The sequence below is a fragment of the Phascolarctos cinereus genome, unplaced genomic scaffold (genome assembly GCF_003287225.1).
Source record: "Phascolarctos cinereus isolate Bilbo 61053 unplaced genomic scaffold, phaCin_HiC Scaffold_4;HRSCAF=312, whole genome shotgun sequence".
NCBI classification, from domain to species: domain Eukaryota; kingdom Metazoa; phylum Chordata; class Mammalia; order Diprotodontia; family Phascolarctidae; genus Phascolarctos; species Phascolarctos cinereus.
In genome coordinates, this window is record NW_027555847.1 from 325,483,869 (window position 1) to 325,503,759 (window position 19,891).

The 19,891-nt window shown below is 36.5% G+C and overlaps 1 protein-coding gene across 3 annotated transcripts in view; it reads right to left on the reverse strand.

Moving 5' to 3' along the window:
* Positions 1-19,891, reverse strand: part of MAST4 (microtubule associated serine/threonine kinase family member 4) — a 781,800-nt gene that overhangs the window by 357,648 nt on the left and 404,261 nt on the right. For all 3 annotated transcript variants that reach the window (XM_078153164.1, XM_021007208.2, XM_021007207.2), the window contains one exon: positions 4,125-4,156. In XM_078153164.1, coding sequence (XP_078009290.1) covers positions 4,125-4,156 — 32 coding nt within the window. The remainder of the gene's footprint in view (positions 1-4,124; positions 4,157-19,891) is intronic.

Consider the following 19,891-nt stretch of genomic DNA (forward strand, 5'->3'; position numbering starts at 1 on the left):
AATCCGGTAGTAAGAAAAACAACATGTAAACATAGAAGTATGTGAAAAAATATAAAAATAAAGTATTTTATGGGATGAGGGAAGAAGAAGGATGCTAGCAGCCAGACAAATAAGAAAAATTTCATGTATAAGGTAGCAGTTGAGATGAATTTTGAAGGACCATAGGGATTCAAAGTAAAAATAAAAGTAGGAAGGTAAGGATCCCAGGTATGGGGACCAGCCTAGGAAGAGGCATGGGGACAGGAGTAAGAGTTGTGTGTACCTAGAAGAGAAAGTAGGTTAGCTTTGGGCAAATCACAGGGTATGTCCAAGGGTATAATGGCTAATAAGCTTGAAAAAGTAGGGTAGAGATATATAACAAAGAGAGAAATAGGTATTTCCTAGAGATAACTGTGAAGCTTCCTGAGCAGGGGGCTGACATGATGAAATCTTTGTTCTAAGAATATCACCCCAGAAGTTGTGTGAAGAATGGACTGGCGAGGAGATTTGAAGCGGCAATCCAATTAGAAGGGTATTACAATCACCCAGGCAAGAGAAGAAAAGGATTTGACCTAAAATAGGGGAAGAGAAAGGACAGATGAAAGAAAAGGTAGGAACATCAAATCAATAAGAGTTGACGTGAGGGGAAGGGAAGAGTTGAAACTCATAATGAAAATCTGGGTGACTGGAAAGATAGCAGTACTCTCAACAGAAGTAAGGAAGTTAGAAAGGGAAAGGGAGTTGAATGAAAAATTATGAGTTCTGTTTTGGATTTGTTAAAATAGAGGTACCTATGGGAGATCCAGTTCAAAGTCCAGAAGGCTATTTAGTAATATGGGACTGGAGTTCAGGAAGGGAATCAGATCTGATACTCTTTCCACTATGTGGCAACCACATTTAACCTTGTTTATATTATTAATCTAACCTACCTGTGCAAAAAGAGCATAAGAAGTAGAAATAATTTTCAGTCCAAGTTATTTTGGAAACATCATAATTGCTAAATTAAGGAAGCATTGATAAAGATGAATCATACACCAAAAAAACAAAAGAAAACCAAAAAAATCTCCAAAACTCAAAAGTTGACTTGTCCTCCACTCTGATCAATCACTTGTTGTAAGGACTGCTGTAAGACTACCACATGTGATGTTGTCTTCCATTTCAGAAAGTTTTAGTGATTTAGCTTCTTATATTTTATCATTCTAAACAAAGATTGCCTCTAAGCTAAAAAAACAAACAAATGCTTAATTTCCAAAGATATATAATTTAGTATTTCATATAAAACTTCATTTTAAAAATATATACATGTTAAAATGTGTGCATATATGTGCATGTGTACATATGTGTGTTCAAGAAGCATAACAAAGACACAAGTATAAGTTTGTACCATGCAGAATATCTAGACAGAAAAACTTAGATAAGTTCACTGCCTTACTTTTTAAATGGAAATATTGCTGTTACACATATAGAACTGAATCCCCAATCATTCTGTTGAAGGCCTAATACAGTTTTAAGAAAACATAGGTGATATTTATTTGGTAAATAAATTGCAGAAGTCTCAATAACCAGGCTCCATTATGCTGGCTAGCACAAATAGGTAATAAAGATGAAGCAATGTCTTTCTTCATTAGATTTATATTAAAATCACTCTAGCATAAAAAAAATTCCTTTTCCCAGTGCCATAAAAATGCATTGTATATAGAAGGCAATTACTGGTGTTCTCTACAGGTACTGCTGACCAAATTTAAGTGTGGGTACAGGGGAAAGAGCACTGGAAGTATTTTTAATCAAATAAACATAAAATAATATTTTTGTTTTTGCCAAAGTATCTTGTACCCTTGAACACCCGCCTCGCTCTGACATATACAGGCTGGGTGAGTTTCTTAATCCCTCAATGCTCTATGCAATTCTCTAAAACTAAGCAAAAAGGTGCCAACCTGCATTGGTAGAGCTTCCTCACCCTTGAGTTTCCTATGCCAATGATAAAATTCCTTCATGTATTCTTATTTTTGGTTCACTTTTCCAATGGTTTATATCTCTCCCATAGTTGATATAACACTGAAATAAAAGAATGATATTGTGTTCATAATGCATACACTATGCTTTAACTCTAGTGGAAGTTGTCAAGAGGGCTATACATACATTTTAAATAGCAGAGATATAATTCTTCTCATATTCCTATTGCAAACATATGGCCATGTTTAAACACACCACTCACCACTCTCCCCACCAAAAAAAAAAGTAGGTTCTTCATCTTCATTTAGGAGCCCACTTACACATAAAACAAGTTTTAAGGGATAAAATTTTGTATTTTCTCCTTTCTCTCAAGTTGCCCTATCAGCGCATGGCCGTTAACAAAATCACAAATGGGAATCATTCAGATGCTTCAGAAGGAAATATGGTCTAAAATACACATACGCCTGATTTCACTATCATCTTAATAGTCATTCATTAGCAATTGATGTTACAAGCAACTAGAAACAAAGAGGACAAATAAGTATGACTTAGTGTATATGCTCTTTGTGGAAGACCCATGGAAGACCACCCAGAGTGGCAAAGCTCTTCATATTGTACACAAAACAAAACTAAAACTAAAGTATTTTTACTTTCCAAAAACAGAAAAGGAAAATAAAAAGATGACCATCTTCCCTCATCAAATTCTCTCAAGTCATGATGATAGGTGCAGGTTTGAGCTATTTGTTGTTTTATTTTTTCTTTCTAGGAGAGTGAATCTGGGGCTGGACTCATGAAATCCACGCAAGAGAATTTTGCTCAAGGAGGGGAAAAATAGCTATGTTAACCAGGGGCTTAGGGCTCTCCAATGGCAAACAGCTAGCCATTTATCTAAGGCCAAGAAATACAAGCTTGGAGCCAGTGGCAAGTTATCCAAAGGCATTCCAAAAAACATCAATTTCCTCTGCCATCAGGACAGCACAGGCTCCATAACAAGTAAAATGGAGAACACTCTGAAGGCTTTCAGAACCTGAATACTAGACTTCCAACTCAAGATCTGGGACTGGTGGGTGGGTTGGCTGGGTTTTTTTTTGTTTGTTTGTATGTACCTTTCTTTTTATCCCTAGTGTTTAGCATCATGAGATTGGCACATAAAGGCATTTAATACCTGCTTGTTAAACGATGACTTGATAAATTGGTACAAGGCTGTAGTTAGCTCTTAAGATTCACCTTGCCTTTCAATGTCTCCCTCTATCCACATCCTCCCCCCTTCTCATGAGAACTTGTACAGTACTAATCTTAAATGTAGCCCCCAGAAACATAAAAAGCAACTTTCCTCACTACATACACACACACACACACACACACACACACACACACTCTCACACTTCCATAAGGTCCTCAGATTTTAAACCCTAAATGTTTCTAAGTCAGCAGTTACACCAGCAATTGATCATAAACCTGTTCCTACTTTAATTGAATGTAAGAGTAGCTAATTTCAAATGGTAAGTTCCAGGAGAAAAAGCTATCTATGAGGCAGATAACATACTATTAATCCTAAAAAACAATAGGTTGAAATATACTATGGGGAAATCAAGTCAAGGTACATAAATCTGCCATTTTAATCATCAAGTAGCATCACATGAGTCAGACCATTAAAAGCTGAATGAGATATAGTATACACTACATTTCCACTGCTCATCTTCAAAAATTCAGATGCAAAACAATATAGTCTTCTCTGCTCAGCAATGGCTGTGAAAAAGACTGAGCTTGAATTTGTAGAAGTTAGAGCACAGTAATCATTCTTATCACAGCCATTTATACTTATCTGCATGCCAAATATTTTCATCCAAAGGACTGAGCTCATTAAATTGGTGGAATTTTTTTTCCCTTAAATTAAGGGTCACACTGGAATAAAAATGCATTCTTAGTTCACATCACCCATTAGAAACCTTGGAAATCTTGCACTGTAATTATAATTTAGAGGCCACTACAAAGGACATTCAATTATATTCAAATCATGGAATATTGACGCTCATGCATATAAATTCCGTTTTCTTTGTTGCTACGCTAAGGCCAGTTAGTTGTCACATTTAACCTTCAATTTGCCACTGACAAACCTAATAAATACTTCAATGAATGAGTACAACACAATCACATAAAAGATTATAATGGAAGAATCTTTTGTTACTTACAAACTTCCTCTTCTAGGGAGACTCAGCTCCTTCTGAAAAAAGGGAAGAAATAAACATGACATTAGATTGACATATGAGATGTTTTTTTTACGCTTGTAAAAATCAATCCTTCCTCACAGTTTTGTGTGGCTATTTTACACACTGCAGAGATTTCAATGACATCATTACAATCCCAGTCCCATTCCTGCATGGTTCCCTTAACAAAATTTATTTACATTGTGAATTCCTGTGTCTAATTTTTCAGAGGACAGAAGGTGGAAAAACATCAACCTCTTAAAACAATCACAGTCAAATACTGCAAATCACCATTGTGATTTGTGTGATGCCATATGCAATTTTAAAAATAAAGACAGACTAACCTGAAAAAACAAACCCTTTGACCTAGGTCTATGCCCCCCCCCAAAAAAAAATCAAATAAAAAGGAAAAGAAACCATATCTACAAATATGTGTGTATCAGTTCTTTTTGAGATATCAAATAATTGGAAACTAAGGGGTTATACATCAACTAAAGATGGCTGAACAAGTTATAGTATATGAATGTGATGTAATACTACTATACTGTAAGAAATGATGAGCAGGGAAACTTGGTAAGATATGCATGAACCGATACAAAGTGAAGTGAACAGAATCAGGAGAATAATTTACATAATAAAAACAATATTATAAATATCACTGAAGAACTTAGAAAATCTGATCAATGTAACAATTCCACAGTACTTATGATGAAACATGCTACCTACATCCTGACAAAGAGACAATGAACTCAAGAATGAAGCCTTTTTTACCCTCAATTTTTTTTTAGGACATGGACAATGTAGGAATTCGTTTTGCTTCACTATACATACATGTTTATTACAGGGGTTTTGTTTTTCTTTTTCAGTGGGAGCTGAGGTGAGTTCTGGAGGCAGGCTTTCATTGATTAAATATAAAATTTAATTGTAAAAAAAAAAGCAAAGTTCAACAGCAACACTGTGTGATGAGCAACCATGAATGACTTAGCTCTTCTCAACAATTCAATGATCCAAGATAATTAAAAAAGACTCATGATAGAAAATGTTACCCACATCCAGAGAAAAACTGTTGGACTCAAATTGCAGATCAAAGCATACTATTTTCACTTTATTTTTTCATGTTTTTCCCCTTTTCATCTGTTTCTTCTTTCATAACTGTGACTAATATGGAAATATGTTTTATATGATTGAACATATATACCATATCAATTTGCTTACTATTTAGGAAGAGGGGAGAGGAGGAAAGGAAGGAAAAAATTTTGAAATTCAAAATATTGTGAAAAGCAAATGCCAAAAATTGTCTTTATAATTGGGGGAAAATAAAATGTTATTGTTATTATTTTAATTTTTAAAAAGCAAAGTTCTAGTAAAAGACACTGGGGAGAAAGTGGTATGTCACATTTTTCCCTGCAATTGCCCAACAGTCTTACCTATGGTAACAAAGCATAAGAATTTGCCTAGACAAGATCAGGGATATAGAACTAGAATGGTCCTCAGAGGCCACCTTGTCCAAACCCGTCATTTTATAGATAAGAAAAGATAGACCCAGGAAAAGTGAAATGTTGAAGGTAGTAAATGTCAGATATAATATTTGAACTTGGATCCTCTGACTTCAGAGTAAATGCTTGTTCTACTGTACCACATAGCTTCCGAATATGGGTCAACTGACCAGAAAAAGTAGGAAGTAACTACCTATGGATTAGAAATTAAGATAAACACATTGTTGCACATCATTTTGTATATCAAAGTAGCAAAAACAAAGAATAAATGATACCAACTAGACCTTGCTTTAATCCTCCAAGAAACATAGAAAATGTCAGCACTTAAAAGCTGACTGTTACAAACCAAAAAATGTTCACGATGATGAATCATCCTGATGATATCAGGAAGTGGACTATGTTAGGCATTACAGTTAAAGGGTCAATCAATCATCTACATTCTATAGAAACAGGCAGCAAGAAAGTCAGACAACCACCAAAAGAAGATGCCAGAGACCCAGACTCACTATAATAAATTCCTCAGTAATACAGGTGTTCAATATTATTTGTGATTAAAGAATAGAAAGGACTTAGTCATATGACCTATTTCAATCTCAAAATGTGTGCACAATAAATTCTCAAAGATGAGATAATATTAGGTTATTCATTCCCATTATTTTCATTTATTTTCTGCCTTCTGGGAGCTCAAGCATTCTCTTTTGAAACATGTTTCCCCTCAGTTCTACCAGTCTTATCTTTTCCATTCACTGTTTATAGTAGATCTCTGAATGCTTAGCTTGTAAGGCAGTCTCAGATACTGCTTCTAGGCAGTACAATGATCCTTTTCTTTTTAAAAGAGTAATATCTTATCTTTAAGACATATTGAGAATACACTACGTCCAGAAAGCATAATTTCTCCTGATACACTTTAAAAGAAACAAATCTGACAGCAAGAGAATTAGAACAGTCCTATAAATTGGCTGTTTTTCTTATCAATTGACAGATATACATTCCTACTGTTATTTGTGACATATATCAAAGCTAACCTTAAGGAAGAACAATTAGCAGATGCATTAAATAAGTTGTTTACATTCCTATTCTCAGAGCTAAAGGGCTGTGTGGAGAGAGGGGCTGGGAAGGTGGAAAAGAGAAATGGAATGAAATTAAAGCCTTCCCCCCCCTTTGATTAGCCTTCAGTGGATGAGTATTTGCTGATATAGATCATGAAACATGAAATGCAAAGATATTTTCATTTACTGATAGTCATGAACATTCATAATCACCTGCCTTAGGAATGGGTGTGTAAAGAGAAATCCAAATATTGGATTTGTTGTGTTCCTACTTAGTATGATCTGTTGATGATTGATCTTTAGCTGAGAAACACAAAGAAATAATCACCTTGAGGAAAAACCAACATAACAACCTGCTTCCCTTTTGGAGAACAGTAGCTAAACTGATTACAACTGCTTCCAATAGGGGCCCCAGGAATTTCATTGTAAAATTCCCCAAACAATATCCTTCCCTACCAACCAAAAGCCTAGAACAAAGCAAATAAACCAAAAGGAACCACCCCATCAGGTGTTTGTGTTCAACTGGGTTGTTCAAATTTTGTCAGCAGAAAAAAAGAAGGGGAAAGAAAAGAAAGGAAAAGGAAAAAAAGAAAAAGTGAAAGGAGGTAAAGCTGCCAATTTCTCTCTCACTTTAGAAGTAAAACTTCACAAAATTATGTTTAAGCTTCATATGCAGAAACAGTGAGTATAGAAAGCAAGAGAGAAAGGTCCACACAAATGAATCAAAGAAGGCCCCTCTGTACAATGGTCTAATCAATCAAATCCCCCCTAATGACCCAATCACAGAACACTAGACTTTCTGGCCTGATGAAAAGCTGCTGAAACAGCAAGAAAATAAGGACTAAAAACCCACTCTCTCTGTCTCTTAATCAGAAAAGCTATTCAGTGGGTTTAGAATTACTATTTTTCAACAAGGATAAAGGTTATGATGGGCAACCCTTTGCTGTTTCTAAAAGGTTACATGGGGTAACCCAGCCCTGCTGCTCAAAGGGATAGCCACACAAGTAGCAGAGATGCTGAGATGGGGAGCAGAGGACATTTAATAGGCCGGTGCTAGCTGACCTGAAGCTACGCTAACAAAGCTGACAGCGCTAATCCACCTGACTGGCTTGAATGTCAAGCTCGGGAATGGAAACTCAATTTGGTAGCAAATTGGAATCAGATGTGATGGTAATAAAGTGAGAAAAATGAATGCACTGTGGCTGAGACCTTGGGAGAGTTCTACCTGATGAAGTCTATGAACACTCTGAGGGCTCTGCAACTGGAGGCAGAGGATGATGATGGCTGCTGACCTAATGCATAAGCACCTCAAGCCAATAAATCTCAGCTCTTTGTGCAGAAATGGCCAAGCTGCACTGCCTAAGTATTTAGCCCTTAAACTATCTCCGATAACGTATGTATCTTCGTTTCATCTTTTTAAAATGTCAACATTAAATTTGATAAAATGTAGTTAGGTACTTAGATAAATAACTCATACAGTAGTAATTCCATCCATATAAATCAAGTCACCTTAGCCATTTATTTTATGGCAAAAAATGGAGTGAGGAGGAGGACATGGGTACAAGTAGTAAAAATTAAACATGGTTTATTTTTTTAAAAATCCATCAATTATTGGATCATTGCTAAATAAACCACTGTAAGGAATTGAAAAGGCTTTTCTCTCCCCTCCCCCCAAAGGGACTTATTATCATCATTACTACTTATTATTTAGGTAATGGAAAAGCTAGAATGCCTTTGGAAAATTGAATGACTCTAGTCTCCCTGAAACAATGGTCCCTATTTTTAAACATAACAGTTTCAGCATGGTGCTGTACTATGATGGGTCATAAAGTACCACAATCCCTGAAGAATTCAAGTTGAGGGTCAAAGGGCAATCAGTAAGGTACACAGTCAGCATATGAAGGATGCAACACATTACAAATGAAGACACAGAAGAAACAAAATAAAGAATGTCATCAGGGAAATACATGAGTGGAAAAGAAGGTGGGTTAGTCATATTGTAAGAGAAAGCGATGACCAAATGGACCACTGACGTACTCCACAGCTATTCAAACGATGCCAAAAGTTCTAGAAGAGGAGTTATTTACCGTTTTTGTGTCATCAACACCTCATCCCTTTGGCAATCTGGTGAAATGTAATGCTACTATGGTTGTTGCCTGTATTTGTAATTCAAGGAAATGCTAAATTTCAATTTGAGATTGGCAAAAATAAAGATGTATTTTTTTTTTCCTTTTCAGGTTTACAAACCCCTGAAATCTTTTCATGGGGTCTATAGACCCCAGGTTAAGAATCTCTGATCTAAAAGAAGGCCTCAAAGATCATTGGGTAGATTTCCTATGGAGGATTTATGATGTAGTAAACAACAATTGCTAAAGATGAGTGGGTAAAGACATAGTGTACATTGGGAGTAATCTCAACCTTGACAAAATCATGGATGCACTGGAACGTGGAGGGAAGATTACTTAGACTGGTGATTCCTAGCATTCCTATAGCTCTGAAAGTCTTATTACTACTTGACAAATTTCACTACTCTGTTATCCCTTTCTTCTAGAAAGGCTATACACTAAGTGTTTATTTTAACTATTTATTTCAATCAGAGTTAATTGTTTCATTGTTCTAAAATTGTCTTGAAAAAGCTTTGATTTTCAGGAACACATTAGGTTGTTGCACATACAGGGTTAGAAATTATTTTATTGGTCACAGTTGAGATTATAAACACAATGAAGGATTCCCCAGCTTTGGAGAGAATCTTTGTTCCTCAAATTATTTAAAATAAAAAATATTCAGACAGTTTGTTTCACTGAGGAAACTGGTAGAAGAAACTGCCGTGCTTTGAATATATGAGCAATTATCATTATGCTCCTGAAGTAATTTTTATTTATTTCCACTATTTAAAAGTTATGCGTATGCAAACAATAGCATATGGCTCAATGTTCCACACATGTTTGAAGAATCTTTGAGCCATCCATTTAAACAGATTTACAAGATTATGTCTTGGAATGAGCATCAATACAATACACACCCGAGGACAAAAAAAAAATCCAGAGCAGTTCATAGGATCAAAGATTTAGAAAGGAAAAGGACATGAGAGAATATCTCAACCAACCCCCCTACCCCATTTTAGAAATGAGGAGACTGAGGCCCAAAGAGTTTACATGATTTGATCAGAGCCTTTTAGCCGGGAACTGTAGGAGGTAGGATTTGAACCAACGTCTTCCTGACTCCAAGTCCAGCATTTTGACCATCACACCAGTTGTCCTGCTATATTTATTAAATGCCATGATGGACCAATACTCAGGAATGCTATTCCTAACCAAGTCTAAAGTAACTTTTTTAGGTTCATCTACTTACATGGTCCACTAAATCTTATAATCACTCAAAATGTTAAGTTATTAAAAAAATAATCTGTATAGCTGAGATTGGTTCAGGCTTCAAATTTCCACAACAATTTCACACCATTTAATATCATGAGGAAATGTCCCAAACATTTATCTTGCTTGTTTCTTTCTTGTTCAACCTGTGCGCCCAATCATCCAGGCTCTACTCCCCTAAACTCTGTTTCTCCTGAATCACTGCTTCATGGAGTTTCCTGTTTTCTTGGGAACCAATTACAATTGCAGTGTGATACACTGAAAAGAATTCTGGATTAGGAATCAAGAACACCTAGACTGATGTGCCAGTTCTATCAAAAATTCTTTGTGTGACCTTGGGCAAATTGTTTTACCTCAGTTTCCTCTAATAAGAGGAACAGCTCTCATTAAAGGCTTTACAGCTTGTAAAGGGTCTTTTCTCAGAATCCTGGGAGGTGGGTGGGGAGTCTACTAACAAACTAAGATGCAGCTGCCATTGGACCGTGCTCCTGGTTACACAATGGAACCACCTCCTTCAACATTAGGTGCAATGTGCCTTAAGGACCCTTTACAACTAAAAGTACAAGAGAGGTTTCAATTTAACAGCTTGGCTTCTGAAGTACCAGGGCAGTCTCTATGAGTGTCGTTGTATTCTTCTGATTACGACTTCTTAATTAGCCATTAGTTGCTTGAGCCTGCTATTGACAAGTTACTACACAATATAACTATAGAGCACTCACTGATGACTCTCTCACTTAAGCAGCTGATTTGGCTAATGAGGACTTATTGAGTGCCTAAACACTCACATCATTGTACTAAGTGATGGAAGTGCCACAAATGAAAATAAATAAAAAGCAGGAGACAGAACATATGCACATGAAGCAATATGACAAAGGAACATGTGGATAGTCCCAAGGCAGGCAATAAGGCAGGGTAGAAAGAAAGGGATCAGGGAGAGGTGAGTTGACTTAGGAAAGACTTGAGGAAAAACACAAATCAGATAAGAAGGCAAGAGGGAAAAAGGTAAGCATTTCAGCAATGTCGTGAGCAGAAAACCAAGTCATGTGGCAAGGTGGGATTAGTTGGTGGCCAAGGGATCACATTAAGTAATAACAAGAAGAGGAGATTGTTACGAAGAAGACGATATTTAAGATCTTTCTGTTTTAGAAAGGCAAATGTTGGTGACTGGGTTGAGGAGCCTGGTTTCATGAGCAACTATGACATGTTAATGTTTTGACAGTTAATACACAAAATGAGGAAAAATCAATTTCAATTACAAATTGAAACTAAACACAGATATCTACTTTGATTTCTCATACAAATGATGGAAAGTACACTATTAGGTAAACCTACCTTCCAACAAGAGAAAATCTGCTGAGCCCATGGAATCCCATCATTTGGCAACACTCCCATTCTAGACACCCTGATCCTTCTCCCCTCCATCTCTCCCCACCCCCCCCCACTATCCCTAAGCTATAGAGTCACATGGGAATTGTCAAAAAAAAGTTTCCAAATTAAACAAAACACTGGCAATTACTTTTAGAGAGGAATAATGTCCACACATCCTGGCAAGTACTAAGCTCATTTCACACATAAATTATTTTAACAGAAACCGATTTCATATGAAACAAGGCCCTGAAAGGTAACACTTCTAACTGAAGCTTTTAAAGTAGAAAAAGCATGACAATTCAAATAATCAGCTAACCCCAAATAGATGAAAAGTGAAACATGCTTCCTTTCCAGCCAATTACTGTATCCTCCGATTCTTCCTTACATGGCATACCCTTGACATTAAAAAAAAAATACACACAGGCACAACAAACTCAGGAACCAGACCCATTTCCTACAGGTTCTGTCTGGCCATTCAGCTACAGAGAGGGGAAATCTCACTGCTTAGTCAAGGTTTTGCTTCCTGTCTACTTGGCTGACAGTATTAAGTGAAATGTTAATCATTCCCAGAAATTAGTAAAACTTCTATTTTACATAAAATCACTTTGCCCTCAGTGCCAAGGAAAAAGAAATAAAGGAAAAGAAAAGAAACGCCTGGCTCATTAATGAAGGACTTGATGTCAGTTCAAGAAAAGTAAACTTTTGATAGAATTTTGAACATCTTATTTCTCCACAGGAAGAAGAGAGGCAAAACCATACAACACTCAAGAGAATAAACCGATCTTTCTAACACAAATTTTGAATTGAAATCATTCATACATACACACACACACACATACATACATACATACATACATATGTAGTACAATTCATTGAAGGTAACTGGGGATGGGGAAGGGAATAAGCATTTATGTAGAGCCTACTATAGGTCAGGCACTCTGTTAAATGCTTTTACAAATACTATCTCATTTGATCCTCATAACAGTACTGCAAAATGGTGTTATTTTATTATCTACACTTTACAGTTGAGGAAACTGAGGCAAACAGAGGCAAAATGATTTGGATGGGGTCTAGGCCAAATTTGAACTCAGATTTTCCTATCTCCAGGCCCAGTCTTTTCACATTGTGCCACCAGGTACCTTTGACACAGCAGTGACATCTTTAATGAAGAAGATAGTAGGGCAATATTTAAAGATCAGGTGTAAATGTCTATGCCTAGAGAGAGAATATTTAGTATCCTGTATTTCGTTTTCTCCAGGCTCAAAAGCTATGTACTGTGTCTATTAAATGTCTCATTTATATCTTCAGTTTTCACACATTCTGGCTCTAGCAAACCTTTCAGCATTTATTAACTAAATATGTTTAAGACACTGTATAAGGCTCAAAAGACAAACATTTTACAGTTTCTGCCACCTCAGAGCTTATGGTCCACTAAGAGGAAACAACATGTACACAGATACATGAATATAAAATATATGCCATATAATTCAAAAGTAATTTGGAAGGAGGAGAAAAGACACTAATATTATAACTATGGAAATTAAGAAGGCCCTTTTGTGGGAAGTGACACTTCAGCTGAATTTTTTCAAGAGCAAAAAAATTCCAAAATATGCATATGTGTTCTAGGTTTGACACAGAGACATAAAGAGAAGAAACAGAATATGGTATGTGGAAACAGCTTGCTTGCAATATCATGAGCAAAAAAGGGAGTATTATGAGAAATAGAAAGACAAAAGTCAAATGATGAAGGGTTTTTAATGCCACATACAAGACTGTATTTTAACCTTGAAGTGATAGGGAGCTACAGAAACTTACTGAGTATCAGTGACATCACCAGACCAATGCCTTAGGAATATCAATTTATCTGAATGGAAGGATTAAGATGACCGACTAGAGACAGAAAGTCCAATTTGGAAGTAGCTGCATTAGTTTACACTAGAGACGATGAGGGTCTGAGCTAATTCCATGACTACATGAATGGAGAGAAGGGGAAAGATATGAGAGATGCCATGGAAGTAGAATCAAGACTTGCCCACTGATTGGAGGGAAGAATAGGAAAGGGAGAATGGAGAGTGAAGAACCACAGTTGATTTCTAGCTAGGGAATCTGAGTAATTGGAAATATAGTGTTACCTTTGAGAAAAAGAAGGAAGGTAGGATTTTGGATGAGTTTGAGGGATGTTAAGGGAACAGATGAATATAAGGCGCTGAAGAAAGTCATCCTTGAAGTAGCCGGCCTTGGAGTTAAAACTGAGAAGCCCAGTGGCATCAAAAGGGGACTAATAGTCCAAATCAAGTGGGAATCTACAAAATTGTCAGCTAGCTTTTCTGAATTTCATTATGAACAAAGGGGTTGAGTGGTTGGTAGGATTCCCTGACATTACCTTTCAGGCTTAAGAATCATTATGGATTATCATCTATACCAAAGATGAAACTAAGCAATAGTAATTTCATCATGTAGGTGAAAATCTTTCTAAAAACATTCACAGCTCCTAAAAACATCAGAGGTATTCCTCAGCAACCATTCTCTTCTAAAAAAAAAAAAGAATAGGGTACAAGTCTGACGCACAATCGCTGCCTTCAATCACTGAGTGCCACCACACAAAGGACACCGTGACAGCTTATTCAGTTGATGCCATTTGGGGTTTTTTTGGCAAAGATACTTGGAATGGTTTGCCATTTCCTTCTCCAACTGTGATAGGCAGAAGACACACAAATGAAAAAGAAAAAAGCAATAACCTCAGGAAGTCTACAGGCTACTCAAGGACACAAGATTTAAATAGTTAAGTAAAAACAAGATAATTCACATTCTACCTTACATTATAATTGTTTTTGTAAAATATCTTAAGGTTAGGGATTGTTTTTATATGATTTCTATATTTGTGTGTATATGTATATTTGTATGTATCTATTTGTATATAGACATAGATATGTATACACATATGGTTTTTAGGTCACAAAGCACATCTTACATACATTATTTCATTTGATCCTTAAAACTCACCTCCTAATCTTATAGATAAGGACATAGGCACAGGGGATGAGCAACTTACCAATGGTCATGCAACTAGAACTTTGGAGGCAAGTTTAGAAGGTGCTTCCTGACTCCAAATCCAACACCCTATAGTCAATCCACTCCACTAGGAAAGGTTTTTTTCATTAGTGTTAAGGGTTCAAAAGGAAATCTGTTTTATAGGTTTTTAATTATCTCTGAAGTATTTAATGAAAATTCAAAGCATTTGGTGATCCTTCAGGTTTGCAAAACTCAAGTCACTATGGGCAAGTTTTGTTCTTAGAACAGATAAATGTAGAACAGATAAATTATTTGACTTATTATAGGTCAAATAATCTTGCGAAGCTGAATGATAAATACACCCATCAACTCAGTTACCATATTTCTCGTTATTAGGAGAAGATGATGACCTACAACAGAGTTTAGCTAAGGAAAAAAAAAAGGCTACATTGAATAGCTGTGGCCCACAAGATGACACTGCAATTCTTTTACTTCTTCTATCCATTACCAGCAAATTATAGTAAATTCAAAATATTGATTCATATAGCCCTACATAGGGAGAAAGTTACCATCGACTTTTATTGCTTATTGCTGGGTCCAATTCCCTGGAATCAATAAAAGCTACAATGTTCATAAGCTTCTTAAAAGATGGTTAATATAGCAGATATGAGGCACCTTTCAGAGTCACTGTGAATCTGTGCCATTTTTCAACAAGAATAGCTGCCCACATCTCAAGTTTACAGAAGGCTGATGTGATCTTAGAATCTTCTCATTACTCAGGAGAATGCCCTGGGAATGAAATGAATAAATACCAACGGCTCTGAGTTAGAAGAAAACTACGACTGCCAGGAAGTAAACAGCCTGGGTTCTACGCTAGATCTCAGTGAGTCCACAAACTTTCACCCCAGCAAACCAGTAAGTGCTACGAGGATCTAACCTGTCATCATTGACAGAGAGGAGACAATTTTAGAAAGGGTTATTTATCTCTTTGGCCTAACCTCTAACATTTAACAATGCTTTTCAACTTTTTGCAGGGCAAGGAAAGGGGGGGAACGTAAGGACTTCTTGGCAGTTTGGTGAAGTCCTTCTAACAATAATGTTTTTCAAGTTATAAAATAAAAAACAAAGGATGGTAAAGGAATCCAGTTTTTCTGAAATAGTTATCAAGTCCATATACCTCAGGTTAATACTCCCTAGTCTAGAAAATTCTTTAATTTTTAAAATTTGTTTGCCAACAAATAATGTGTCACCAGCTTGTATGTTAAAGATTTGATGTCTCTCTGTAAACAAATTAGTAAGATATGTTTTTCCAGACTAGATTCCATGGGAACTTACATGTTCAGTGCAAAGAGAAAGAAATCACACATGCAATTCAGTAAAAAAAATCAGCTAATTCTACTTGATCGGTAGTTCTGAGTTCCTACAGCATACCAGATCCATCATTTTTATTTACTAAGCACATACCCTACTTGTTGCAATGGTCACTTCTGAAAAAGACTTATTTCAGCCCAGAAATTGATTAGTGAGTTAGCTTATGAGACTCCTAAAATGTGATCTGAAGGCAATACCCCAAAGTCTACTTACTTCTGGGCATTTCTATCCATCTAAATGCAAAATAACTAAATTAGGGAACACACTTTACAATGCACATATAAAAAAAGTATGAGGGCAATGGGAGATTAATGACATCCAGATTAAAATAATCAATAATATGAACTAGATTCTCTACCAGGGCTGAGATTTATCATAACGAAGTAAACAAATGAAAGAAACAGTTGGCACACAGACGATGTGTTTTACTCTGTATTCAATGGCCCCTGCCATATGGAACTGTGAAAAATCTAAAGGGGATAACAAGGGAATTTATCAGTTGACAAAACTGTCTCCTCCTGCTCTTTGAAACTGATGCTCTTTCTAGGATAGGTTCCCAAGAGACTTCACCTTTCAGATTCACACTGCTCATGTTATCTCTGGCATCACTTTCAGTAAAATTGATATTTTACTTCGAGTGGGGGAGAAAAGAAATTGGGTCTCCCTATGTCACCCAGGTTGGCCTCTCACGGGATCAACAGTGCTGATCTGCATGGAAGCTTTGATCTACTCCATTTCTGACCTGGGCCAGTTTGTCCCTTCTTATGCAGCCTGGATACCCCCTAATCCTAGGGGGACTAGATTTACTCTGGACACCTGACTGACTTAGTTCAGAATTCCTGAGTTCAAGTGATCCAACAGCCTCAGCCTGCCCAGCAGCAGGGATTACCAATGTGAGCCAACATACTTGACACATTGCGTGTTCTTAACATTGTAAAGAGTGTAATTGCTACTCAACAGTGAACCTGCACAATTAGATATGACCCAAAGAGATTCACAAGTGACCAGCCATAAAAAACAGTACCAATAAATCATTTCTAGGCATTAAAGTTCTTATCAAGGAAGAGGACTGCTGCATGTAATAGCTTAGAAAATAATGAAATCCTTCTTTAATTAGTATCACATTCTAAGGGAAATAGGAAAGTTCTACAGAACATTCATTCTGATTTGGCAATTTGTTTTCTCTTTTACATATTTAAGAGGATCGTACAGTCTTTGTTAATGGCTTTGAAGATAACTAAAGAGACTTGGAGCTTAATGACATCATATTTGTGACAGTTAATTAGCAGAAAACATTTCAATTTTCTGAGGCTTCTCTTTAAGCTTCAAAAGGAGAAGTAAGCTTTAGGTTTTTAATTGCCTCTTTCTGAAGTCTAAATTCTATTCTCAAAACAGATACTTGTGATTTCTGAGCACATGTTTCTTGACAGTGGTACAAGTTTAAAATCTGATATCCCCTTAAAAAGGTCAGAAATGGACCTCTTATTCTTTGGTAACTAAGAATATAAACTGATCTCCAGGGAAAAAATACTCATCTCCAACACTTAGGTCCCCAGCTTTCTGGAGGGTGCAAATTGCTGGGACTTGATACTGATAACAATGAACTCTGAGAAGCTTCATTTTAGAGTTTAAGCCCAGCCTCAGATACTTACTACCTATGTGACCTTGGCAAGTCATTCAACCTGTTTGCTTCAGTTTCCTCATCCATAAAATGGGGATAATAATAACAACTGACTCCCATGGTTGCTGTGAGAATGAAATGACCTATATAAGGCACTTTGCACAAGTACACAAGGATCGAATGAGGTAATATTTTAAAAGTGCTTAGCACAGTGCCTGGCAAATAGTAGGTGCTATGTAAATGTCAGCTATGATTATGATGATTTTGAGTGCAACATGTAAAGATCAATGAGAGCTTAGTTAGGACAAGAACACAGAACAAGTGATGCAAGAATAAAGAAAAGAAGTTTTAAAAATAAGCCAAAGGTAACTTTAAAAGCTGCAGCAATTATGAATAGTCTGGGAGGGAAGAGGGAAAGGAAAAGGGAAGTTTTTCAGACAGTGAAAAACTGTCAGAGAGACTAAAATAGCCAGATCACTAACCAGTTAAATGAACTCATGAGCATATGAAGACAACTACCCATCATTCATTTACTCATTCAATTGCTATTCAGTTGCTTATCAGTCAGGTCCATCTCTTTGTGACCCCACTTTGGGATTTGGATTTTCTTGGCAAAGATACTGGAGTGGTTTAGAATTTCCTTCTCCAGCTCATTTGACAGATGAGGAAACTGAGGCAAACAGGTTATGTGACATAACCAAGGTCATACATCTAGTACGTGTCTGAAGCCAGATTTGAACTCAGGAAGATAAGTCTTCCTGATCCTAAGTTCAGTGCTCTACATACTGGGCCATCCAGCTGCCCAAATTCATTCAAAAAGTATTTATAAAGAGAAAGGAAATAGGGGGAAATGGAAAGATTACTGAGTCTCAAGTCAGGAGACTTGCATCCAAGTACCAGTCCTGGCATTTGATAGTTATATGACGTTAGGTATGTTATTTCACCTTGGTCTCAGTTTTCTCATCTATCAAATGGGTATCCTGGCACTTGAATGATCTACCTCACAAGGTTATAGTGAGGTAAAACATAAAGAGTAGCTAAGTACCACAGTGAACAGAGTGCCAGGCCTGGAGTGAGGAAGACTCACTTTCCTGAGTTCAAATTTGGCCTCAGACACTTACTAGCTGGGTGACCTTGGTCATGTCACTTAACCCTGTTTGCCTCAGTTTCTTCATCTGTCAAATGAGCTGGAAAAGGAAATGGCAAACCACACGAGTATCTCTGCCAAGAAGACCCCAAATGCAGTCATGAAGAATTGGATGTGACTGGAAAATGACTGAATAACAAAAAAGCATAAAGCTCTCTCTATAGAGAAGAGATTGTGATATAGCAGAAAGAAAACTGTTTGGGGGTCATAGGTCCAGGGTTCAAATCCCAGTTCTGCTACTCACTACAGAATACACACACACACACATACACACACACACACACACACACATACATACATATATATATATATGTATATATACATATACATATATATATATATATACATATATATGTATATGTATATATGACCTCAGGCAAGTCATTTCCCCGCTTTGTGCCTCAGTTTCTTCATCTGCAAAATAAAGTTGAGATGATCCTTACTGTTCTTTTCAGCTCTAAATTCTAGGATCAAAGAGTCATAGATTTAGAACTATCAGGGACTTCAAAGGCCATCTGGTATAATCCCATTCTTTTATAGATAAGGAAATCAAAGGCCAGAAAAGTTACATGACTTGTCCAAAGTCACACAGATTGTAAGTATCAGAGGCAGGATTCAAATTCCCATCCTCCAACTCCAGATACTATGTTCTTTTCCACTGTACCATACTGGCTCCTATGATTTTATAGAAATAAATGCAAACCTTAAAGTCTTCTGTCAGCTACTCCTATTGTTATATAATCATGTTTTACTGTCATCTTCACTCTCATCATCATCCTTATGATCTTTGAAGTCCCTTCTGGCTCTAAATCTAGGCTCCTAGGCCTATGTGTAAGGTACTATGGGGTAAACAATGATGAATAAAATAGTCTGTACCCTCGTGAAATTCACACTCTACTTGCAGGGACAAAAGACCTATAAGTACAACTATATAAATTACACTAGTGTGTGAAAGTATAATGAAAGAAACAAAAGAAGCCAAGAAATCTATACAAGGAAGACAAGATTAGCAATTCAATTTAATTCAACAGCTCTTTATTAAGTACCTACTATGTGTTTGGCCCTGGTGATAAGGGAAAAAAAGAAAAAGAAAAAAAAAACAACCAGAAAGTGCTTGCTAACAAGGAGTTAATGGTATAGGCTATGACACAGGTACAAATAAATATAACAAAGGGTGGGTAGGGTAATGGTACTCTAAGGAATACTTGAGCTGCTCAATTCACATTTCTGCAATGTTTTAAGCTTTGAAAAGCACTTTGCTTACAACAACCCCCTAAGGATATTAATGCAAGTATCATTACCTTTATTTCACAAAGG